The sequence below is a fragment of the Emys orbicularis genome, chromosome 17, assembly GCF_028017835.1.
Source record: "Emys orbicularis isolate rEmyOrb1 chromosome 17, rEmyOrb1.hap1, whole genome shotgun sequence".
NCBI classification, from domain to species: domain Eukaryota; kingdom Metazoa; phylum Chordata; order Testudines; family Emydidae; genus Emys; species Emys orbicularis.
The window spans coordinates 8,359,425-8,385,719 of NC_088699.1; the positions used below are offsets into that span (position 1 = coordinate 8,359,425).

A 26,295-nucleotide genomic window follows, 5' to 3' on the forward strand; every position below is an offset into this window, starting at 1 on the left:
TAAACACAAGAATAATTCTAGGTTATGGCATTTGAAAGGTTTAGTAAATCTTTACAAACAACATCAAAAACATGTATTGAAATATATTTGTTCTCTCTTTAAAAAAAACAAAACCTTTAAATTAGACACTTGCTATACTCTTGGTTTCAGTAATCAGACTCCCAACCCCACCCCCTTTTCCAAATCTTTTGAGTAAGCTTACAAGCACTTCCATCCCACCTTATGCTATCTCAAGCTCCTCCAGAAGGTATGGTGGTATAGTGACTTCTCTAGAATGCTGTATTGGGACCCAGGGTCTCACACATGCTCACACTTGCTTTCATATGCTAAACACAGTCTTATTACACTTAATTCAATCAATGATTAATTTGGTCCTCTTTCTAATTTGACCAATTCCTCAGGAACAAAACCTCTTGGCATTAAGTTCAACACAACTTCCACCCTGTCGCTTTGATCGGTTTTGACTGCCTGAAAGCAGGACTTGCTGAAAAATTCAAATAGCTGGCACCCATTTTAAGGCAAGGGGACAATGAAAGGGCAGGAAGAGCCAAGATAAACAGAAGTTGTGTTGTCCAAACACTGTGATTGATATAATAAGCACTGCTATGTGCTCCGCAAAGGATGAGATGCACCCCGGTGATGATATTGCTCATAAAGAGGAGCCAATTTCTTATTTTAATAAGGGCAATAAGAACAGAGTTGAAAGAAATAGGAGGAAGACACTACATAATGGACTTCCATATAGCAAAAGAGCTGTTAATCTTAACTGAGCTATCAACATTATTATCCGCCAAGGGTCTGATCCTGTACATATAAGGGCTTGTCTACATGCTGCATTAGTCCAAACTAGAGGGGTGTAAATTTTAGTTTGCACAAGCATGTCATGCACTAACTGGTCTGCGTGGACCCGGCTGGCATGCACAAGAACTTTCCTAGTGTGCATTAATGTAGCCCTGTTTTAAACAGTACTACAAAGCTTTTTGAGGATCCACATGGGCCAGTTAGTGCAACATGCTAGTATATGTGAAAATTTACACTCCACTGGTGTCTGCTAAAGCACTGTGTAGACCAGTGGTGGGTAACCACCGGCCCATCAGGGTAATCTGATTGCGGGCCGCAAGACATTTTGCTGACGCTGACCGTCCGCAGGCACGGCTCCCTGCAGCTCCCAGTGGCCGCAGTTCTCCATTCCCAACCAATGGGAGCTGCGGGAAGTGGCGGGCTGTAGGGATGTGCTAGCTGCCGCTTCCCGCAGCTCCCATAGGCCGGGAACAGCGAACCACGGCCACTGAGAGCTGCGGGGGGCCGTGCCTGCGGATGGTCAATGTCAGCAAAATGTCTCGCAGCCCGCAATCAGATTACCCTGATGGGCCACAGGTTGCCCACCACTGGTGTAAACCAACCCACAGAGTCAGGGTCACATTTCCCATAGAATTCAATGGGAACAAATTGGGCCCTAGAAGCCTATCCCCATGGTAGTAAGTATAGCTATCAAAAGGTATTTAATCTTTTGTCAGGACTTGTGACCTCAAAGCGAGGGTTGGTAGAAGAAGCCACTCACGCTATGAATGAAGTGAGTCCTATGAAAATTAGCTATGCATCCTCCCACTATCAACTGGGATCTGTTTTTCCTGTTCTGTAATGAACTCCTGATCAATCTTTTTACACAAACCTTTCACTTATTCAGGATGGTCTGCTGCAGAATAATCAGAATTCATTGAGGGATCAAGTTTCCAAAGCCACTCTGTCTTTTGCCCCACTACATTATATGGTATGGATTGTATATTGGCTCTAAAGAGATACCTTATTGCTGTGTATCAACTGGTCACATCCATGACAAGACAAGTGTTTAATATCGCTCTCTTTCATTCACCCAATGTTCAGGAAGGTATTTGCTAAATTAAGTCTCTGCTTTTATGCCTGTGCCACAGCAGGGGCCCGGACTCAGCAAATCACTTAAGCACATGCTTACTTTAAGCATGTGAATAGTCCCACTGAAGTCAAGCACATGCTTAATTGCTTTGCTGGATCAGGCCTTTGCTGGATCAGGAAAAAATAAAGGGCCCAATAGAGCAACGTGCGGAACTCCTGTTGGCCACACAGGAGCAGGATCAAAATACCAAATGATAGATTCCCAATACTGCTTAATACACATTTTTAGGAGTTTTCCTTTTTTAAAAATGCACAGAATTTAATAAACACATCCTGGAAGAAAATGTTCAAAGTGCAATGATAAAAAGTGTAAAGTTCCAAAAATCTTAACAGCTTGTTGTACCTTTGAAACAACTCTAAAATTTTGCAACTAATCTCAGATCAGGAATCAGAAAGCTTTCAAACCTGCATACTATTGTTTCCTAGACATGTTTGTAAGCCGTAATAAATTGTAGGCATTTGAGCTTTGAAATAGTCAAGTTTTTCAGAACACCTGTCTTCATTTACATTTCTTACTACTAACATGAGAAAGTATTATAAATATTTTTGAATATTATTCAAAAGCACAAACATTTTTGGATTGAGAAATGGGGGGGGAATGAAGTATCCAAAATCAAACAAAAACATGCTGTCAGCTGATTAAGGTGTTCTTTCATCGACTGGGTGAGAGGTGATGGATGTGCTAGAGTGCATCAGCAAATTCTAAGCCAGAGATCAGAGCAGCACTGAATACTCTTCATCTTACACATCAGGCCTTGGCTCTCCTAGAATTAGATGTCTATTTCACGGTGATACCCTATCACAGGGTCAGTGGCCACGTTCCAAGGAGGAGGAGATTGGAGGGGAAGTTTTCTGCTAGGATACTCGTTTTATATGTTGCAGCAGGTAAGCTGAGCCATTAGCAAATTTAGTTTTCTAGCCTGCCACATGCAAAGCTATATCTTTGAAAAAAATTTTAAAAAGCTGAAAACATGTTTAAAACAACAAAAAAGGGAGAGTACGGATAGGGAATATAGTTATGGTTCAGAGGGTCCCAAGTAAAGGTAAGGATTCCAAACAAAACATACTAAAATGTTAAATATTAGGCTACTTCTTTTCTAGTCTACCTTTCTTTTCAAACCTTAAAAGAGGACGAGTATCATACCTGTTTAGCGTGGGGATGTTCCCTCTGTAATCAAACAACCACAGTTAGTTACAGATTGGTTAGTGAAAGCACTAATAAAAGAACTGTCATTCGAGCCAGTACCTAAGACCAGCAACCACACATTTATATTCACTGAACTGGAATTCGTTGCACAATCAAGAAAGAGCCAATGGGATTCTGTCTCAAAAAGAAGGGACTCACTACTTGACCAAGTTTGCAGCGGCTGCTGTTGGGATGAGTGCACCAGAATGGATTTATCCACTTCAAGAAGCAAATAGCAACATATCATAGAGAAACACAGTATATTTGCAAGGTACCTTGCATTTCTACAGCACAGTTCATCAGATCGTCTCACGGCACATTGCAAACATAAAGCAAGCCTCACAAGCCACAATGCAAGCACCCCCATTTGACAGATGAGTAAACTGAAGCACAGAAACAACAAGTGACCAGGCCACACAGCAAGTCTACAGGAAGTCCAGAAAAGGAACCCAAGTCCTGATAGCCAAACCTTTACTTCTAACCAATAGCCCACAAGCTGGCTCCCCAAAAGTGCAAAAGAAATAAAGTGAACATAGGAGAGAAGGGAACTGAAATATATATATATATATATATATATACACACACACACAATAGCAAACTTTTAATTTTAAGCTGGACACTGAAATGAACAAGCACATCTTAAGAATGGAATTTTGAAAACCCTGAAGGTTCCTATTTTATCATGCCAAACTGACTGTTGGGGTTTTCCACACAGAACAGGGCTCAATGATGTGCAGGGCAGAGAAGTAATAAGGGACACGTATTTCCTTGCAGTGAATGGAATGGCATGGGGCGTGCAAAATACACGCATGAAAGCATGTGGTTGCATGCATATCTATGATCTGGCATTCAAAATACTAGAGAAGATGCAATTTAAAAAGCACATTCACAGAAAGGGATATCTCCCTCCCTTACAATAGCAGAGTAATGAATGAGAACAGACTAATACCAAAGCTTAAGGGACCATGTAACAGGACTCTTCAAGCTCTAGGAAACCCAGCCTCAACGTTCCCTAATATTACTTGCTATAGTAAGGCCCCATCGGACGTTATGTTGAGATGTTTAGGGGCCTGTACATTTTTCTATGGCCACAGTACCAGATACAGTCCCTAAATCTGGGTCTCCTCATGGATCTGTTTGGTCACAGGAGCAGTGCACTCACTATGTGGTATTTGGCCATTGTATCATCCACTGAATGTGACTACAAATCACTATCTGACCGAGGTTTGGGCATAGGGATTTCCTGGGCTTATGTCTGAACAATGGAGGGGACCAGCCCAAGTCAGACCCCAGCCCTACTGTTAATGGTACACCGAGGTGCACTATTCATTTTCCTCTACAGGAGTCAGCGTAGAAGAAAGCTGTGCTGTAGAAGAAACCATTAGGACTGGCAAAGGAGCTCAGGGCACAGAGTAGCGTACATTTTGTCTAGGTCGGCTGCACAGTGTCTGTTTAATTGAAAAAAATTCTAAAGGGAACTGGATGTCCCCACACCTAGTGCACATGTTCCCGAACGCTCCCTGGAAGTCCCCATATACCTACAGGAAATGGACAGAGAAACAACTAGGTTTGAAATGACAGCAAATTGTGTGCCCCTCTCTCTCTCATAGGGAGCTCCCTGCTGCCTGGCTCTAGAATTGTCGTCAGTCTTCCCAGTATGCGGCTGAAGTGGAGATTACAGCAAGAATCTCAATGAAAAGGACACAAGATCAGTAACAAGAGACCTTAGAGCAAGGAATGATTGGTTCTCAAGTTATACATTATTCACAGTTAGAGCAAGACGTGGCTGCCCAGTATGAAGTTATAACCAAGTGAAACTGAATACATTGTAATCTAGACTATCCTGTTTGTAGCTGTCCTGAGATTTTTGGGGTGGATTTTTTTTTCTTTTAGTTTATACATAATTTAATACCATAAAGGATTTTTCCATATCGGGAACTGAATTGTGCATTATTTCACACACATCGAGAGGTCAAGTTCGGCCTTTTCAGAATAATCGGCAGTAAGTAATCCGCTTACTGGGCTGTGCTCCTGGGTTTTTAGATCGTGCAGTAGGTTGAACTGGAGCCTCTGCAAACACCAGTTGCAATGCAATGCGCTATAGGCGGAGGACTAATCCCCGGATGCTTTGCTCTTGTAACAAAGTATCAACACATTGGGAGGTTAAAAAAAAAAAGGGGGAGCAGCTTGTGGCACGTGAACTAAGTTGATAGCAGATATCTCCAGGAAAGAGCCACCGAACTCCTTCACCCTGGCACCATCCTCTTGTACTTAAACAAAAAACCCTCTTCTCCGAGCCTGGGGAGAGTATCTGTCTCGGCGTGAATCCAAACCCCTAAGCAGGCAGCAGTTCACTGCATGCTTTACTGTTCGCTTGCTGCTGCTCCTCAAGCACACCCAGGCCCTTAGCAGCCCTTCCCTAGGCCTTCCAGCTGAATCTGAATGTGCTTTCTCCCCTCTCTCTTTTTACAAAAGAGTTCCCCTCTGAAATGGATAGTAATGCATGCAAAAAGCCACCGGTTGTGTCAAGCTGTGACTGAGTGCCAGCAGGGCAAGGCTTTCGAAATCAGGCAGCAAAGCAGAATCAGCAGAGGTCAGCTGAATAACCCTCTTGAAGTTACTAACAGCAGTACCACAGGCGAAAGAGCAATTCAACTGGCTGTGACCAGCGGCATTCCTCCTACGTTCCTTCTTTTCTGCAGAAGGATCCAAACAGAAGGCTGCAGAACATGCCTTGAACCATCTGTTTTGACTGGGTTTTTCCTCTCCCCCCCCTTTCTTTCCCCTTTCCCCTGCCATCCCCCCAGCATTTCTGTTACTGAAGCCCAATTTGCATAAAACTATCATTATTCCATTCAGTTTGCTGCCCCTTCAATAGCCCCTTTTTTGCTCTGCTGGAAGATTCTGTCCTTTCAGAAACAGACAAGCCAAAGGAGCTGAAGCACATTACCGCTGCCTGCTGTCTAATTAACATCAAACCCACAGCATGAAACTACAGGGATTTACAGGTGTCCTGGAATCATTTCCCCCTTCTCCCTCCTGATATCAGCTCATCTCCCACTACAAGGAGGGGACCTCAGGCTACCTAATGATACACTAAGAGTTCTATACTCAACTCTCCAGGCTTACACGGCTCAGGTTCCAGAAGACCACAGTTGATTTTATACCAGGAATCAAGTGATTGATGCAAGAGGTTGTTTCAATAACAACTGAAGCCTGCAGAAAAGCTGCCATTTTGCCAGACATTCAAATCTTGTGAGAGGCCACCATAAAATGATGAAGCACCAACAAAAGGGGGTGTTGGGTTTTTTTGCGCAAACCAACAGGAGGCACAATCCACTGCTCTAAAAGAAAACGGACATTGGCTTCTGATTCTTCCACAAAATGACCTATTGAACACAGCAATACATGTTTTGGCCTTCAGCTGTTCACAATAGTTTTGACCTCTTGTTCACTAGATGGCTAAGAAGGAGACAGGCAAAAATGTCCAGGCGACACACCAAAAGACAGCAGAGCTAAGGAGAAACGATACACCATTCCAAGTCTTGAAATTAGCAGTGCTAGAAATCTCAGCCTCTTCTAGGCACAGAAAGTGAGAGCGAGAAATTTGACAAACACAGGTACAAGCAGGATCATGAGAGATTTATATCAGGTGCCTAATGACTAAGGCTAAATTATACACAAATTACAAAATGTGTATCCGCGTCCGATCCACAAACATGGTCTGCAGATATCTGCATCTGTGGATATGAAGCGGCTATCAGCAGATTTGCAAGGTTCTAGAGATAACATTTGGATCCGCATCCATCGGTGATCCGCAAACATGGTGTGGGGATATAAAGAGGATATCCACAGATTTGCAGGGCTCTACATTTGTACATATAACCAATGTATCTAAGTATGTCCTTACTGGTGTGTGTGTGTGTGTGTGTGTGTGTGTGTGTGTGTGTGTGTGTGTGTGTGTGTGTGTGTGTGTGTGTGTGTGTGTGTGTGTGTGTGTGTGTGTGTGTTTATACTTTTCGATAGATGCTATATAGATAGAGGATTTTACGTGCATACGTATGATGAAAAATATCTTGAGTGACTCAAGGGATTGATAAATTGGTTGCTTAATAAAGACCATCATTAATAAATGATGAGCTGAGCTCTGTCCAGCTGGCCATACTTTAGAACAGTCTCTTAAAACTACAGTCTGCCAAATAAGGAGGTGGGCTTGTACTGGTTTCACTGCATAACATAGAAAAGTGAGGATATGCCCCCTGCAACCATAACTTACCCCCAGTGAGATTGCAAAAGTGTGCTTATCAACACAATTCCTCATCATGTAGGCACCATAAAGATCTAGACCTATATATGTAAAGCCCCCCCGCACCTCCTGGGAACTGGGCCAGAACCTCCAAGTGTCTTGCTTCACATGACTACACCCATGGGACATGGTCCATGGCATAAGAAGCCCAACCTCACCTAGGGGAGCCACATGAGGGAGAGTCCTCACTAACCCTTGGTCCATCAAACCCGCCACCACCAGCACGGGAGACCAGAAACACATTCCCAACTGCTCATCCTGCTGCTATAGCAGACAGAGAGGTTGGGTTTTGCTCCACCCCAAAATAAAGAGGTGAGACATTGCCTTCAGCCACTGCCAGAGCAGCTGTAATGAAGAAGGGTGGGGGGGGAGGGAGAATGTTGGAGAAGAAAACATCTTGGGAACCACCTCCTCTGACATCAGCAGTTCCCTGCTTATCCTCCAGTGAAAAGGGAGTTGTTGCTGGGTGAAGGGCAGTTTGGATCGGTAGTGGAAGAACAGATTGGCTGCGGGTGAGATAGTTCATTTATATTTCCCCAAATTAACAACTGTGACATGTGACTTGTCATGTGTCCGTTATAGGTTGTGCATCTTGTGTGTGTAGCTTGTAAAGCTTCTTAGGGCAGTGGCGGTCTCAATTTATGCCTACATCATCTATCAAAAAGTGACACCAATCCTGACTGGGGCCTTTGGGTGCTGCTGGAATATAAATGTTAAACAATAAACTTCATGTTATTTATATCTAATGTTTGGAAATATTAATTCTACCATCAACATAGAAGTTTTAATTATTTTCATGCAAGAAACAACACTCCATTATGAACTGAGATAAATGATGAAGTTAACAAGGTTACAAGAGGAAAAAAGTTCCAGGAGGGGAACTGCTGGCCCAGCTGAACAAGATAGATGATGCGATCACTGCCATCAGCCTTAGATAACTTGAGGCTAAATGGAATAGTAGTAGGATGGCTAGTCCTACGCAAGAAAGACGGCCTACAGACACATGGGAATTGCAGAACTCGCTCACTTCACATTTCTCAAGCAAGCAAAGTGCTACCTAATGCTGCTGCTGGTCATCCCAGAAAGGAATCAGGGCTACAGAAGCGGAAGTGGTGAGACACAAGGCAACTTGAAAATAGGATGAGAAGGAAAACAAGTTCAGGCATTAGAGACAAGAAAGATGATGGGAATTTAAAAAAAACCAACCACAGTGTGTGGGTTCATCACATTCACAAAGCCTTGCATTTGCCCTACGAAACTCTGGGAGTCTCTGACAGAAGCATTTTCACGAGCTTTTAGTCGTGTTACTGTGCCAACTCTGACTTGACTAGGAAGCAGCATTCGGAACAAAAAAGCAGAACAGGCTGGATTGATGTCAACAAAAGGAGGGTGGCAAGGTCGCAGGGCTTCACTCTAGCTGTTCAAGTCATCATCTGCACAGAAATCCTGACAGGCACCCTTCCTGATGGCAGCATTCCGCCATCTGTACTATGCCAATGACGTGGTCCCCGAATAAAGCTTATTGCCAAGTACAGCTGTGTCCCACCCCCTAAGACAACAAGATAAGGCAGTCTTTTGGAACATGGTGTGCCAACACATTCTGAGGCTACCATGATCAGAGAGGATGGCAAAACTGGAACAACAACTGTCATGTCTATTGGTAAAGATCAAGAGGAGAAAATTAAACTATTTGGGGCATCTAATCAATGATAAGGGATGAAGACGATGGCATAAAGCAGAGATCCATGGAAACAGTGTCTGAACAACATTGAAGAGGAATATGGAGGAACAAAGAACACTGCCACAAGGAAGCATCTGTCTGTGATCACTTGAGGAGGACAGGTGACCAGAACAATTATGCTCTGAGTGTGTATGAAGGTGAAGTCAGTCCATACAGCTGCTTTTCTTTGTTTTCTTAGGGTGGAGGAGTTAAATGGAAACTGTTGGCATTGTGTCTATATCATACCAAAAACGTTCAGGCAGGAGCATGGAAAATAGGGAGCCTCGTATTAAAAAGGCAATGCAAGTCTATTGCTCTCGCTCATTAAAGTGAATCCTCCAAGTCAGCTATCTCACCGCTGACCATCTGCAACAAGAGCAATGTCTCCATCTAATCCACAAGTTTCACACAAAAAGGGAGTGTGATGGGGTGGACAAACCCTACACTGGAACAGGGCAGGAAAAGGTTAATGGCCTGACCTGAACAGAGACTGAAGCCAGCTCTGTCTTGCAACACCTACCAGCAATATCATGTCTGGAAGGGAGGAGCTTAGGGAATAAAAAGTGAGCAAGCAGACTTCAGAAAAGAGCAACAAAAATGATTAGGGGTATGGAACGGCTGCCGTATGAGGAGATATTAATAAAACTGGGACTTTTCAGTTCGGAAAAGAGACGCCTAACGGGGGATATGATTGAGGTCTATAAAATGACGACTAGTGTGGAGAAAGTAAATAAGGAAGTGTTATTTACTTCTCATAACACAAGAACTAGGGGTCACCAAATGAAATTAACAAAACAAACAAAACTGACAACGCACTGTCAACCTGTGGAATTCTTTGCCAGAGGATGATGTGAAGGCCAAGACTATAACAGGATTCAAAAAAGAACTAGATAAGTTCATGGAGGATAGGTCTATCAATGGTTATTAGCCAAGATGGGCAGGGATGGTGTCCCTAGCGTTTGTTTGCTGGAGGCTGGGAATGGGCGACGGGATGGATCACTTGATTATTACCTCTTCTGTTCATTCCATCTGGAGCATCTGGCACCGACCACTGTCGGAGGACAGGATGCTGGGCTGGATGGGCCTTTGGTCTGACCTAGTATGGCCATTCTTATGTTCTTATAGGGACTTAAGGTTTGAAAACACAAGTGATGGTTCTGTGCATCTCCAACAGAACATCTAAGGGCCTTACAGCTCACTTGCCAATATGCAGGAAATTGAACTCCTAGGTATATTCCTCATCAACGAGCAATAGATTTCCATTAGGGGAGGATGATCTAAATAAAAACTAGGCAAAGAAAGGATCTAAGAATTGGATTCATTTCTTTCCTAAGTCCATGCTCCTCCTCCCCCAGGTGGCACAAAGAAGCGGAGATCATCCAAACCCAGTGGGCTTTGCACGTAAGCATTTACTTGCAATACCTCGCTCAGGAAGGTAGTTATCCCCATATATCCTCTTCCAGGTCAGATTACTGCAATGCACTCTACTTGGAGACGATTCACCAACGTCATTTAGTGCAGAATACAATGGGCTGGTTATGTTGTACTTCTTGTCTGGCTTCCACTGGGAGTCATAGAAGGTGTTGGTTTTGATCTATAAAGCCCGTTATGGTCTGGGTATTAAAAAGTTTCTTTCTCCGTGCTTTACCCTGGCAATGAACATCAGCACGGATTCTAAAGAGGACAGATCTGTATGTCAGGGTACAGGGGATCCTCAGGAAATCGAAGCAAATAATTCCCAAATCACTAGCATTCTCTTTTGCTCACAAGATAATTATGAGCAGATCAGATTTAAAAAAAAAAAAAAAAAAAAACGTAAGGCTTGGTTGTGAGCAGTTCACAGCTAGCATTCTGTAGCAAATATACAAAATCTGAGCTGGCTTACTTAGCTATGATTAGTCAGATGGGGAAGTGACATGGGATAGTTTCTTTTCTGACGGGATGAGGGCACAAGCACTACTGGGGTTAATACTCCTATGTGAGAATTTAAAATTCCTTTTACAAATACCCCACAACATTCTTTGAAATGTTCTTTGCATGAATATTTGCCCCAGTGAAATACAACCCCTTGGAGGTTCATAGGAAGCAGACACAAAAGGGACACAAGCAGGGCTGGAGAAAATTCATGTAAACATTTGAGCAAGCATTCATGGAAAGTTTGTTGCAGCGCTGAGCCAGGTATAACTCTTGGTGGAGGACCCTGTCTTTGGAATTTGCTTCCCCCCTTGGTTTGACAGAACCCAAATTTGCAGAGCTTCAAGCCACGCTTCCAATACCTGATTACCGAGGATGATTTTGAATAGTGCCTTTGGTTTGGCAAGAGAATTGTTTTGTTGGATTAAGATAACACAGATTGGCTAATATATTGCATCTTTATCCTTTCCAGTGTAAAGCTTTGGATTGACAATAGGCACATCTTACAAAATGAAAAACAAATATGACAGATACGGAACATGGACATGGAGGCGGATAAATGACGTGCCTAAGACCCTCTCAGCGAGCCATTGTCATAGCCAGGTTTAGAACTTGGGTTCTCCAGGTCTGCTAGTCTGATGCTCAAAGCACTTAAAGGTGCCTCTTCAGTTAGTTAAAACCAACTTATTTAGTGTCTTTTCAGCCTCCTGATTTCTTGTTATCTGGTATGCTTTGTCCTCCTGGCCTTTTGATGATTGCACAACTCTATACACAGCAAATAGTGTCATTAAGCACTGAGGGACAAATTCATTGCTAACACACGTAGATGCAACTCTATTGGAGTCAACGGAATTGCACCCACATATGCCAGCAGTCAGTTTGCCCCCGTATCAGCATGTAGACTGGGCTTGGATGTCAAGGTGCTCTGACTCAGTCCCTAGTGAGGAGATGTTGAAGGACAGGAAACAGAACTAAGCTTCTGGATGTAGCTACCTGAGACTCAGTGTGATGGGGAGAGGAGATTTCTGAACAAAGCAGCTCTCCTTTCGGTAGGTGAGTTCTCATTCTCCAGCTGACCTTGTCAAATTGAGTTGGCACACAGTACTAGGACAGTGGTCAGCACAGACAGGCCAAACAACCCCCAAGCTACAAACAGAAGTAACTGTGAGCACTAGCAAACAGCAGGAAGAAAATGGAGACAGAACAGAGGGACAGAGTATTATAAAACAGCACCAAAAATAGCATGCAATTATTTACAAATATTCCAGAGATGAAGGAAACAGATGAGACCAAATGCATGGCCCATTTGTATCATGAGTGCTTTGCGCTGCTTGTTGAGGACACTCATTCATTTCAGAGCAAACCAGATTCTGAAAATCACTTCATAAAACGTACCGATGGATTCTCAGTGAATTGAGACTGTCCCCACTGTCCAACCCCATCAAAAAGAAAAAAGAAAAAAAATAAGGGAAAAGACATTTGGAGACAAAGAAGGAAAACTGCACTCTTCTGAGGGGGCTGGTCCCGTTCTGCCAACCTAGTACAGATCAACAGTGGCATCCAGTGGCCAAAAAGACTCATCACAACCTTTGGCTCTAGTGCTCTCTCGACTTCTTTGGGTGAAATAATTCAATGTAAAACTGGTTTCAAAATGTTCTCCCCAGGTCTCTAGTTAGGGATCCCTAGTGCAAGCAAAGAACAACCTTGATAATCTGAGAATCCTGCGGGATGCTGAGGAAGATCAGATAATCAAGGTACTTTTCAATGTAATGAGTAGATGTTGGCAGCTGTGACCCTTGTTTTAGATGACGGGAGTGAGTGGTGGATAACTGAGGCATTCGAAAATGGGGCAATACTGAGTTTCATCTTGATTAACTTGTTCATCTTTCTTAAGACTAACTGATACATCTCTCTCCACTCTTGCTCACTGAATTCTGTTCCATGTTTTCCCCTGATGACATGTGACACAACCCTTCATAAACCCCTGACTCCAAAGGTACCTGAATTCAGGCCTGACCTGTTTGGATGCGAGGTGGGTAGCATGAACTGGAATTCCACAACACAAGTGTTGTCCTTCAGCTGGCGATGCTGGACACTGTTCAACTCATAGGCGATGTACGCCCTTCGAACGTACACCTGGTTAAAAAGAAATTCTTGGTCAGTTCAACTGGGCTGGGGAGATAGAAGTGATACAATGGAGGAGTCACAAAAAAACAAATGCCTCCAAAATGAATAGCTTCTGGATTTTTTTTTAAACTCAAGAAACAGGAGATCAAAATACTATTACCTGGAAACTGCTAGAACAGATAAATGTTCCCATCTCAGACAGTGGCCTATATGCTATATCCTTCAGAGGAAGGCCAAAACACAAAAAATGTACATAAATTTGAAATATTATTCTGGGGGTGGGGATTTCTTCCTGACCTTAACTGGTGATTAGTTTCTGCTCTGAAGCATGAGGAATGAGATAAGCGATATGTTATGGAAGAGAGAGTAAGCTCCCCCAAATGCAGGAGAGGAGGCTACAGTTAGGTGAAAGGCAGCAGTTCAGAAAACTCACTGTGATACAAACACCACACAGGGTTTTCTGGAGTGCTAGCTATACATCACTCAGAGTGCAGACCATTTTATAAGGCACTAGCTTCACCCTCTGCCCCTGCAAGGAGGCAATTCGTCTTTAAACAAAGGAGACAGGTTGGATCTGAGATTTTTGGTCCAGCCCATTATAAGGTTAAATGGCAGATACCAAGTTTGGATCTAAACTTCCTCAAAAATGTAGAAATATTTGTGTCTCAGTGCTAAGCTCAAAGCTCACCTAACAGTTAGTTTTGCTGAGCAAGGGAATGATGGCCAGGGCATCAAGGTTATAGCACAGTGCCTGTTATTTCCAGAGTGTCAAAGGGATCCTTCACTCTCAACTGGCCATATACTAGAGATAGTCACAGAGGGACCTCAAGACAACATCTCGACAGACAGACAGATTGGGGGAAAACATAAAGGAAGAAAAAGAGAAAGTTTGTTTTCAAGTGGGCAGAAACATACCTCCAGAGCTGCCATTCGCACCACCTGGTTACTATGGTAGAAAAAATTTGGTAGCACATCAAAGATGGATGTTTCGGACAGAATGAGTTTCTGAAAGAGATCACGTACAGAAGGGTTTTACAAGAGAATGTCTTGCTATTACAGAGGAGTCAAAAGTTTCCATCGAAACAAAATTCTGATAGAAATTTTTTTTTGCACAAATATTTTTCTGTTTTCTGACAAGTGCTACTTTCTACAGCTTTTCTTTCATTGTAGCAGCATTTAGAGGTCTCAATCAGGTATCAGGGCCCCTTTGTGCTAGGCACTTTACAGGCATATAACAAAATCAATCCCTGTGCCTTAAAGAGTTTACAGTCTAAATTCTAAGCCAATCTGCTGCAGGAGAAGCCACCTTGCAGTTCCCTAATTGCCTTGAGTCACAGTCTGTACACCACACAGCAATTAACCCCTTCACAGTTACAAGGCAAAAAGAACAGGGGCCTGTGCCAACACCTCAGATGAGTATTTGGCTGCAAAACTAAAATAGCACTACGACTAGAGGACAGCCCTGCTACTGGATGACTTCAAAATCGGCAGAGACATTTTCGTGTTCAGTCTATGGGTTTGGGGATTTACAAACATATACATGCTTTCATAATTCACCCCCAGCCCCTGCAGAAAGGGCAATTCAGGGCACTGCTCTGATGCCTACAGCTCAATATATTCCCTTTCACAGTGGGCTGCAGAGAAGTACATGGTGATATTTTTCCGGGAAATTAATCAATTGTTTAAGGAGTTATTACATTAGGAGTGAAAACGTGTTTCGGAGAAGATTAACAAGCATCCCCAAATCCACACAAGCTAGTACTAGGAAAACACATTCTTTCCAGCACTTAGTATTAAACAGGGTCACTGCTAGAGTTGTGCAAGGCCTACACCTGACATACCCTGGCAGTGGTCTCCTCTGGATGAGATCTTCCATACAGACTTTGAGCCACGCATTTTTGTAAGGCAAGGTTTTGTACAAAACTGGTACCACTGCGCTTAGTGAGAGGAAAGTGAGGAACCAGGAAAAAGAATCCTGTAGATACCTGTAAGTTCTCAATGCAGAACTGGTGTCCGTACATGTCAATGGCTGACAGGAAGATGGACTCCACCTGGTTGTGACGCAGCTCGTATGATGGCAAATGGGAAGCAATGAGAACCTGGTAAGACAGAAGGATGCAAAGGGTGAGTGCCAGAGAGAACTGTTATGCTGGTCCATTATCAGAAGGATGCACTGCAAGAGCTGCAAGTCTATCCCACCAGTAGCCACCATACTCCCTACTAGAAGAGTACGTTAGCTACATGTATGAACTCTAGGCTCTGTAGCACAAGAGTGATGCTGCAAAATTTAGTCTCATTTGTGTATCTCTGCGAATTGTATTACTGGGTACTCCCCAGAGAGAAAGGGAACAGCTTCAATCAAGTTTCAGCAGTGCATGTGATTTAGCACTGCACAGCAGCTAGTCCTGGGGATTGCCCGACCGGCTGTTAATTGGAAAGCAGAGCTGGCAGGTAGCAGCCATGGGGAGGCCTGCAATGGGGCCAGCCTTTCACAGCTCCAGAGCAAACCAAGCACGAGCCACCGGTGCCAAGTACTAAATATCCAACACAGAGATGATGATAGGAAGGGGCAGCAGCTCGCAAGGGAAAACAAAACACAACAGCAGCATCAAGATACACCCAAGGACTGCAACATCATCCCCCCAGCATGCTGCCGAGAGGGTCAAAAACGCTGAATGGTTCAAGGAGATGGATACAAATCAGGAGAAAACATAAGGTCACTGAACGGCTTCAAACACCCCCATTCATTTTCAACGCTCACGCACTGAAATAAAAGGAGAGATCCCCAAACTGTCAGCTTCCCTGCTGAAGACTTTTAGAATGGAAATGGGGACTGCAGGGTGAGAGAAGCTAACCAGACTTCCAGGGTTAGCATTATACCCTCCCACTCCCTAATATCTACAGACTAACCACTAGCTAGGGAGCTCAGCAAAATATCCAGGTGTACATAGGAGATTCAAATGATCATCTACATTGGAATCTTGGAAAGGACACAATCAAGGTTTTCCCCATTATTTTAAATCATGATTTACAAGAACCCTTTGGGAACTGGAAAGAGCTATCCACATTTCAATCTCCGTTCTTGGTATATTCACTGGTTTGTTATTGTAGGGTTAATGAGGAATCCCAGACTGCACACCCTGGTTATACATCGGCTTGTTATTGTAGGGTTGCTCATGAGTACTGGGTTTTGGTTTTTTTATTTGTTTAGGGATAAAAAAAAACAAAAAAAAACCCAACACTAACCCATCAAAATTCCTCAACTTTGCAAAACAGACGATTAAAATACAAAGCAAGTCCAATTTTGATCCTGCCAAGCTTGACAAGGTCCCCTTTTAGCAATGATCAGCACAGAATGCGGAAGGTGCTGCACTTACCTGACGTGCTCGCAGGGCCACTTTTGCATTGGTCGTCTTGCTGAGCTGGGTCAGCTCGGTTAGAATATTAATTAATTCATCTGTCAAGGTGGGGTCTCGGCCACACAGCTGATCCTTATTAAAAAAATAAAAAAAAAAAGACCTTGGAAGTGTTGAAAATGAAGATGACCTCCCACAAGTAACTTAGAAATAAAGAAACGTTCTTAGATACATTGTTGAAGCTGTGAACATTCCCCAGTGCTTTCATAATGTTACCTGCCGAAGGAAAGTACATGAGCTGGAGAGGAAATGGGAGAGGGGAAGGAGGAGGTAGGCAGAATCACTCATTTGATTGTCCGTATGCAACGTTTGTTGGGGCAGCCAAGCACATGGCAAAGTAGGGCATTAAACTGCCAACAAAATACAGCACAAACGTCTCCCAATACCCAGCCTCAGCTCTGGATCAAAAGTCTCCCCCAGCAACAATCCAGAGTACAAGAAACATTTGACCAGAATGAAACACCTTGTAATGCACAATGAAGATTAGCAAACTTGGCTCTGGAAAATGATCAGAAGGAAAGCGTTTTGCAGCTGGGAACCCTCTGTACATATCTTGCAGCACCACTCGTGCCTTTGGTCACACTGCCCTCTATGGCTAGAACAGCTTCTTCTCTTCCTATGCAACAACTGACTTCCCTCTCCTCAAAGCTCATTTCTGTCAACCCCCTTCTCCAGCACTAATCACCACTCCAGCGATATTCTGCTTCTTCCCCTGTGCTAATTATATTAAAAACAAAAACAATTAAGAAAAATTACAAATCTGTAACAAAATGAATGACCTGATGGTTTCCCAGAAATAAGTTTCTTTCCACTTCTTTCCTGGCCCCTTCATTCTGTTGTTTTCTCCTCCATATGTCTAATGTAGGTCCTGATCTTGCAATGAGCTCTTTGTGGACCTCTATCCCCACTTAAGAATTGGGACCACATATTGTGAACTCTTGGGACAGAGACCTTCCCCTTGTCTATAAAGGCCACATTACACCAGTGTCATTACACATGTTCACATACACACCAAAAAACGGACCACCAGCCATAACAACCAGAGAGTGTCAGCAAAACCGTTTAGAAAAGCACATGTTTTCCAAACAGAATCTTTGAAAAGAAACTGCTAGGCTAATTCTAAACCCAAAATATAGAGTAGGAAAATAGAAGTGTCTTCACAGAATTCATGACTAGTAAAAATTATTCCATGATAACTTAAAACTCCAATGAGAACAGTTTGCTTTTAACATTCCCCAAATGATGCAACATGGTGCTAAGCAAAATTGATTACAAGCAGAAGTGAAATTGACTAGTTCATGTCCACTGTCTAAACTGAGTGAATAGCAACAAGGAAACTAACCAGCATGAGTGGTGAAGTGTGTTGCAGTTTCAAAATTCTGAAATAACCGGGGGGAAAAAAAACGGTCATAGAAGTACAGAAATTTGTTTTCTCTCTACGTATAAGCGGTGCAATTCTATAAACACGTCCAGAGGTAGTTCTTAGCCTCATGAGCAATTGCACAGCTTTCAACTACTCACAGTGATTTGCACGACAAGGACCCAAAGTTTGTAACCTGCGGTCGCCTCTGTGTTTCTTTCGTACAACACTCCCATACTAGTCACATATAAAATGAATCATAGGAGGCAAATGAGAGATGAAATGGGGATTTGGGACAGCAAGCAGCAGATGGTGCCTTAAAGTTTTAAGAGAATTTAAGCACTTGCAGACCAGAGGGCCCTTTTAAGAGTCAAGAAATACAACGGGAAAGGGGCAAAATATCTACATAGCGGGTTAGATTATATGGTAAGCCTGCTGGCAGGAATAAAATAAAAATAAACCAACAATATAAACCTCAGAGACTTGCTAATAATAGTCCTCCTCCAAGCCTAGCAAGTTTTAAAATTGTTCTTGATCCCTTTCTCTAACACTCTACGTCTCCCGCTCCAGCTTTATGCCATTTCTAGGAACCTACAACAATGGAACAGTTCAAAGTCAAATCATTTTCAGTTAGCTTGGCTACCAGCTTGTAGACTATTGTCTCCCACTAACAGGGCTTAACAATGAACACCATAGAGATGACCGTAAACCCCTTCAAGTTACATTTGTATCTGCAGACAGAGAACGTTTTAAGAATTGTTCACATGGTGTTTAAAAAAGTATATGGTTCTGTAGTACTATGCCGTATCTACTCCTACAAAAGCTGGCTGCTGACGAGACTTAGGAGTTGTCATATGTTATGCTTCTGGAGCTTTGTGGCAGCAGTAGGGATAGAACTTGGACCCTCCTTGGGTCTCTACCACTTGAACAAAAGGAAAATTTCTGTTAAAATAATCCTCAGGATTCCTTTTTAATAATGGATTCCCAGGATACATCAGGAACAGCAACATTAGCATCAGTGTGTCCTGACATGATGTTTGCCTGAGGACGACAAACTTAACAACCCCAGATAAAGAGCTCGGCAACCTTTAAAATGCCATTACTTTCACCAATGCATGTACCAAGAGTTCTCTATGACCTGGAAGAATAATACAAATTACAGATGAGAGGGAAGGGACTGGGCTGCAAGAAATCACAATTCAATTCCCAGCTCTGACACAGACATCCCTGTGACCTTTGGAAAGTCACTTCATCTCACTAGACCTCAGGTCCCCACTTTATATTATAGTTCCCTATACCCCACGATCCATGTGAGGATACATTCACTAGCAAGGCACTTGGATACTATGGTAATTGTGGCTATGCAAACAGCTTTTATATGACCTACTAGCTCATCCAGTCTGTCTCTGCCAAGCACAGGATTATTCCTAAAATATGTCTTCTAGGGCTGTTTTTTAACAGTTCCAAGCAACTAGGCTTCCAGCATCTCCTTAAGGTGACTATAGGAAGAGGAGAGAAAGGAGGGTTGGGGAAGTGAGGGAGAAAAGATAGAGAAAGAGAAAAAGAATAGAAGGAGTTGAGAAAAACAGATTTGAGCTTTCCCATCTCTCAGAGAGATTTTTCCATGAAAGCGAAGACATAAGCAGGACTCTCGGCCTTTAAGATTCAGCTTGCACAGGGGGAAAAATACGAAACAAAAAGTTTCAGTCCCATCCTAGCAAGAAACAATCAGTATGACAACAACAAAAATAAAGCAGCTAGCTGGTGTTCCCATTGGCGTCTGCCTCTGCTGATTGGTGAAGGCAGCGAGCAAAGCCTCAAACCAGTTCTCTGACAAGGCCTAACGCCTCCCCGGCACCCCCGTGTAATTACACACTTGAGTGACTGGACTCTGAAGAAAATTGAAGGCCTGAGCTGCAAACAGCTGCCATTTTCTCTCTCCATCACACCAGCATGATTACTTGAGAAATAAACAGCCCCAGCTCAAAGCTACTCCAGAATTCTCAGAGGAAATATGGCTCCGTGTTCAAATAATGAGATTCTTAAGGCAAGCGTTACTTACAATCACACCGGGAAAAAAAAAAAATAAAGGAATGCCAGGGCCTTTTTATCTTACAAATGAGAATTTAAGAAACCCAGCCACAGTCTGGGGCAATCATTACTCTTCTGCTCCTCTTAGGAGGGTTTTGGGGGTTTTATTTGGGTGCTTTGGATCTATTTTTAGAGGCAGAAAAACAGGACGTCTTTAGCAAAAGAGAAAAGACAACCTTTAATTAGCTTCTTAGAAAGCAAGACTTCAGCTCGGGTTTACGGTTAAAATCACAAGGGTCTCTAACTCCCCCTCTTTACAGTTCCGCTTTGCAGAGCATTATTCATTACTGGAAATTTTCTTAAGGTTTTGTTTGCTTGTTTTTTCTATTTATATCGCAGAATAAAATGGGACACGCTGAGGGTTTTCACCTTCTTTTGACGGCGGGATAAACACAGTGGAGTTTCTCCCATTCCTGGGAGCCTGGAACTCCTGGGGGCTCAGAAATCAGCCTAAGACAGTTATAAACCCTCCCCCCATTTTCAGTGGGGTGGCTAATTTGCCTTTCTGAATACTGAGGAGGAACTGGCATCCCTGAAAACTGAAATTCTTCCGGTAGTTAACAAGCTAGACAGGCAACCATGGAGCTGAGGAGGGTCTCCCTGTTATCGTCAAGCAGACGGTTCTCTAGACCGGGTCAATCTCAGGAATCTCCCAAGTTGCCATCTGCAGTGTAAAATTCAGAGGTGGTGAGTTCCAAGATGGGGGGGCTCTATGGCGTACAAAGAAAACCCAGTGCTACGGTCTCCTTACACATTTGCATACAAGTTGAACTGAAGCGTAAAATACGGCGTGGCCATGCTATGATGCCTCAGGCCTATTTGAAGGGGCCACCTTTTTGCTAAGAGGCTAATTCAGCATCAAGGGCTGCAGCTGGTCAGAAAGCAGCACTGAAGTCTAACAGGGGGCTCTCTGATCTCACAACCATAGAGAGAGTAACAGAGAATAGCTGCTACTGAGCCTATGGGAGCAGAGACATGAGACTACACAGTGGTTCATAACTGAAGAGTAGATGAAACCCCAAGGGTTATCCACTTGGACAGACCAATATGTCAGGTCACTGCCAGGACCATATCCTCATTAGCCCTGATGGATAATAGGAAAGTCCATATTTGAACGCCTAGAGCCCCTTTACCCTAAAAACTGATCTGCTTTTTGTATACATGGCAGTGAGAATCGGAGGCTGGCACAGAGTTAGGACCCTGGAGAGCTCCAGGAAACCCAAGAAGCAAAGTAACGCTGAACAAATACATAGTGCAGTCATTAGTGGCTAAAAGGCAGCACTTAGTGGCTCTCCAATGATCTACGTGAAAATAATTATTTTATTTTCCGTTCCAAGTAGACAAAATAAACCACTGTCACAACAGGCCCTTGTTGCAACCTTATTGGCAGCCTGAGCAGAAAAAAACTAAAAATTGGATGTTCCATGGAAACTGAGCTAACTTCACTGGGCTGAGGTATACTGACAAGGCAGCGTAGGGAACTGCACTCACTGCCAGGTCTGCAGTTAAAGGACCACAGTCTCTGGGCTGAGGGCTGTCAACTCAGCATCTTTCACCAGCACTAAACGTTCACATACAAGGTAAAAAGAAGTCCTGAGGGCCAAACTTACAATGAGCATCGTTACGAGGAGGTTCTTCTTGGTAACTTGAGCATGAGAGAAGATGTAGTTCAACACAGCATTCATGTCACTTTTGTTCTCTTCCCGAAGGGCAAAGACACACTTGTCATAGTGACCTGCAGTCAGAAACAAAACATGAGGACCCACAGCATTCTGTCCAGCCTGCACACTGGGGTAGCGCTGGATGCATCTGGCTGGACACATTTGGTTATTTTCTTAACATAACTTGGTGAATCTGAGGGACAGGAGCATTTTTACTGGAAACTTTAGAAATCCTAGACGGTTTTAAGTACTGTCCTGTCACTTGCTTTCATCAACTCCAATGCCAAATCAATGCTTTGTGAATTACGCAGGGAGAGTGCTGAGGGCTAGTTAAGAAGGGGTTATCTTTCACTCAGAGAAGAATCAGAAAATAACCAGATGGCATGTGAGATCATCTTCTCTAGTGAGTTGATGTGGAAATGAATCTCTAGGTATGTCTACACTGCAATGTAAATCCAGGGTTTGAACTCAGGTTCAAGTCTAACACCCCGTCTGTCTACACACAAATCACACTAACCCACGGCTTGGACCTAGGACCCCACAGGGATGGATGGTCTGAGCCTGAGTCAAGCCGGGACCCAGGATTCAAGCCTTATTGCTTTGCAGTGTAGACCCAGCCCGACTGGACTTGTGCTCTGGGAGTCTACCAAAAGTATTCCCCAATCCCACAGGCCGACTTCCTTTGTCCTCTGAACAGTCAAGCTTGGTCGACAGTCAAGTTTTCCCCACACTGCAAACAAAGGGTTAGAGCGGCCACACACTGGGAGGGTGCTAGGAAGTCTGGGACATGGGTAGTTGGACTCCAGCCCACATAATGCAGTATAGACACTGAAGCCCAAGGCTGGGACCTAGGATTCAACAACTCCTAACTTGGGGTTACAAAGGAGACGCTCAAGCCCTGGGTTAACCAAGCCAGGGTCTGCTAACTCGAATTCGACTCACCCTGGGCTCACTTTGCAGTATGGACATACCCTGTAACACTAGAAAGCTTGGAGTGCACGGGGGCAGGAGGGAAGAAGAGTAGAACTGAATCGGAAAGAGCGTTATCTGCAATAGCTTAAAAGCAGCAGTGGTTCACTGCCATCCTGTGACTAGTAACAGTACTGCAAGGTTCACATTGAAATACCTGGCTGTGGTATTCTGCACGGAAATCTGAGAATTGTTCTTTATAAAGAGAGCATTGAAAAGTCTCCTGGTACCTTACAGCGGTTTCAACTGAAACAATGGATTTCTTATTGCATTCCATTTTCTTACAGTAGTATTTACTACTGCATTGCCCACTTATTTACCAGCTGCCACGGTAAATGTAATGGTGGATCTGATCTTAGCTAATTTCTTTACACTTCTTCACACGCTCAAGTGCTCAGAAGTCAGGAAATAAAACAGTTCACAAAGCCATGCTGTCTTCACCAATCTAAAGAGCCAAGAAGCTACATTTCAGTTTCTAGCTTCAGAGAGGTGATCTAGGAGGGGGGAAACTTTTAATACTATAACGGGGTTCAAAAGGGAGCTAGATAGATTCATGGAAGATAGCCATTGATGTACCTATTAGCCAGGATGGGCAGGAATGGTGTCCCTAGCCTCTGTTTGCCAGAAGCTGGGATTGGGTGACAGGGTATGGATCACTTGATGATAACCTGTCTGTTCATTCCCTTTGGGGCACCTGCCATTGGCCACTGTCAGAGGACATAATACTGGGCTTGATGGACCTTTGGTCTGACCCAGTATGGCCATTCTTATGTTATGTTTAATCATAGGCCCTTGCAGACAGCAAGAACCAGCAAACGGCAGGCACAGAAAGTCAAAATAAACCAAACATGAAGCAGCACAGAGTGGGCAGAACTCTGCCTGACTGAATCTTGAAGCGCTCAGAAGCATACTGTGAATTAATGAATCATGTTTTGAATTCTGCCTCTTTTCTGGAGCTACTTCAACCCTGAATCATGTAAAGTTTCAGCTTACAAGGCTCTGGAGTAATTAAAAAAAAAAAAAAAAAAAAAGAGTGCATGCATGTAGAAGATGCACCACATTTACACAGCTCAACAAGATGAAAACACCAGAGAAGGGGTGATGAAGTCAATTGTCAGCCCCTGTTGTGAAGATGTTCACAGCACTGACCCAAAAAGAATCAGTGTCACGTTAAGGCACCTAAGCAGAGGGAGGAGAGATGAGAGGATGTGAAAGACGTCGTGTCTGCCAGTGGTGGACAGGCACTAGCACAGGCTTAACCTACTAGGGGAGTCCGGTGGCTGGACTTGTTGCTGTGTGCACTTCCCTGCATGTTCCTACCATGGAGGCTCACCACATTGAGAGTTTAATGGTTTAAAAAAAGCCCTCCTAAGCAGTGACCCAAAAGGAAACCAGTCAGGCCATGCCACAAGGAGCAGTGACGAGCTGGTCTCATTTGGAAGATGCTTTTACTGAAGCCTAGAGGCGGCGCTGTGCTCCTCCCAGAATTCAAATCCTATGTGTTCAAGACTTACCATGCTGGAACTGAGTCTCCACCTTTAGGTACTGACGGAGCAGATCCATCACCACAGCCTTCATGTGGCCTCGAATACCACTCCGATACCTGCGGGAACAGCGGGGGAAGGTCAGGTCTATCACTGGAAGACTAAAATGCCCTTGTCCTGCTTGTGAAAGGCTCTGTGAGTCGATACAACTGAACAATACACACACAGATGCTCCCGGGAACTCCTGGAGACTCAGCGCAGTGAGAATGAACCTCGGACACTGTTCATATGAGCAACACGCCACGCAGCGTGTTGAAAGCACTCCCCAGAACCTTCCCAAACCCTCAGCTTCTAGAGCTGTGAAAAGGGTGGGGAAGATACCAGCTGCTTGACAGAATGGCCAAGATGGGCTCACTATTAAGAGACAAAAGTTACACCTGCTTCTTTGAAGGCAAAGAAAAAAATAAATAACCCATAGCTTTGCTTCAGCCCTTGCAGGCAGCAAAAAAGGAAAAGGAACGGACGAAGGGATGGGCTCCAGTGAACGAGCTCACCGTTGCACCAGCTGCACGATGCTCTGGGTGTTCATGAAGAAGACCTCGCGCTCAGACTTGCGGTTCAGTGTGGCTGCGTGGCTGTCCAAGATGTTGGCGATCTGAGAGGGGGAAAAAAAACCTCACATGACAACCTCATTGCTGGAGAGGGGGATATAGGTGGAGAACGTTGTCACAGGAGCAAAGGATTTCTGCCAGACCAGATGAGAGCACTGGGCCACCAAGCCCATTACCCAGACTCCAGCAGAGGCCAACATCTGATGCTGCAGAGGAAGGCAAAGTACCCTCATAATGAGTCAACCTACTGTGCAATACTGTATATGAGGGAGATATTCCTCCAAGACCCTGCAGCCATCAGCTGACACCCTGAATGCCAGAAGTAGTTCAGAAATTTCTTTAATGTCAGGAGGAAGCAATGGGATCACCCAGTCTCACCTGCACAACACAGACTATACAATTTCATCCACCCATTCTTGTATTGATCCGCAAAAACTGTAGCTGAACGACAGCATATTTAGGATACAGTAGTTCTGAGCACGTGGTCAGGTCTCCTCCGAACAGCCAATCACTTCTGCTACGTGTTCGCAGATGGAGGAGTTACTACTTTCACTCAAGCACCAGAGATCTGGGGTTTTGGCAACGAAGGTCCAGGGTCCAATTCCCATTGCTCTCCATGGGCTATTACACAAACTGTCCTCCCTACCACACCCCCACTTTACAGCTCAAGCTCACCTCCAAATAATTCAAAGGTATTTTCCCTCCGTCCCAAAGTGACCTGTTTTGCCTTCCCTTTCCAAAGGGCTGTTTCTTACCTGCTGGCTGGGAAACTGGCAAAGGACCGATGTGATGTTGCTAGCATACTGGGCCATCTCCTTCTTGATGGACTTCTCCACATTGGGTGGGATCCGCCCAGAGACACTAGTCATGATGTCCTGAAGCTCCAGGAGAGGCAAAGATGGGTCTCTCAGGGTCTTCATTAGCCGCTCAACCCAGTCCTTCACCTGGAGACAAGCCAGGCAGAGGTCAAGAACAAGATGCAATATGGAACTGAAGGGCTGGTCTCAGCGAGGCTTATTCAGTGTGGCAAAGCAGTATTACAGTATGACCCCACCTGGGAGCCACACTAGTTCTGGGGGTGCAGATCAACATGGGTGGGGAATGGTGCAGAACCACTCCCTTCCTCCACCACATATGCTAACTCAATCGCAGGTAAAGCTGCAGGGGGCTGCTTGAAAAGCATGCACCTTCCTTGTCCACTCCCAATGTGGCCCCTAACATAGCTGGCTGTGGAAGCAGCTCGCACATACTAGGCTGCCGGCATAGGCAGCAGTCCTGTAGCCCATCTTGTCTCCTCTTCAGTTCTGACTTGGGTGGCACCAATGGACACATCCCCCTCATGCCCCCAGCTTTCTGGGAATAGGGGACTGGGGAAAGGAATCAGGGCTACCAGAGAGATGGTATATGAGGCAGGGCAGTGTAGTCTAGTGTCCTGCCTCTCAGTCCCCTGCTCTAACCATTAGAGTTCATTGAGCTTGTACGCAAATTGGCTCCTAATATCCAGGGAAGGAAGAGTTT

At 44.1% G+C, this 26,295-nt stretch overlaps 1 protein-coding gene across 3 annotated transcripts in view; it reads right to left on the reverse strand.

The window, feature by feature from the left end:
• The window catches only part of ACACA (acetyl-CoA carboxylase alpha), a 183,284-nt gene that overhangs the window by 116,784 nt on the left and 40,205 nt on the right, over positions 1–26,295 (reverse strand). For 2 of the 3 annotated variants that reach the window (XM_065418240.1, XM_065418237.1), the window contains exons 20-28: positions 25,533–25,721; positions 24,721–24,821; positions 24,197–24,285; positions 21,663–21,787; positions 16,563–16,676; positions 15,171–15,284; positions 14,101–14,190; positions 13,076–13,194; positions 3,077–3,100 (exon numbers count right to left, since the gene is read on the reverse strand). In XM_065418240.1, coding sequence (XP_065274312.1) covers positions 3,077–3,100; positions 13,076–13,194; positions 14,101–14,190; positions 15,171–15,284; positions 16,563–16,676; positions 21,663–21,787; positions 24,197–24,285; positions 24,721–24,821; positions 25,533–25,721 — 965 coding nt within the window. The remainder of the gene's footprint in view (positions 1–3,076; positions 3,101–13,075; positions 13,195–14,100; positions 14,191–15,170; positions 15,285–16,562; positions 16,677–21,662; positions 21,788–24,196; positions 24,286–24,720; positions 24,822–25,532; positions 25,722–26,295) is intronic. The other variant, XM_065418238.1, reaches the window with a different exon arrangement.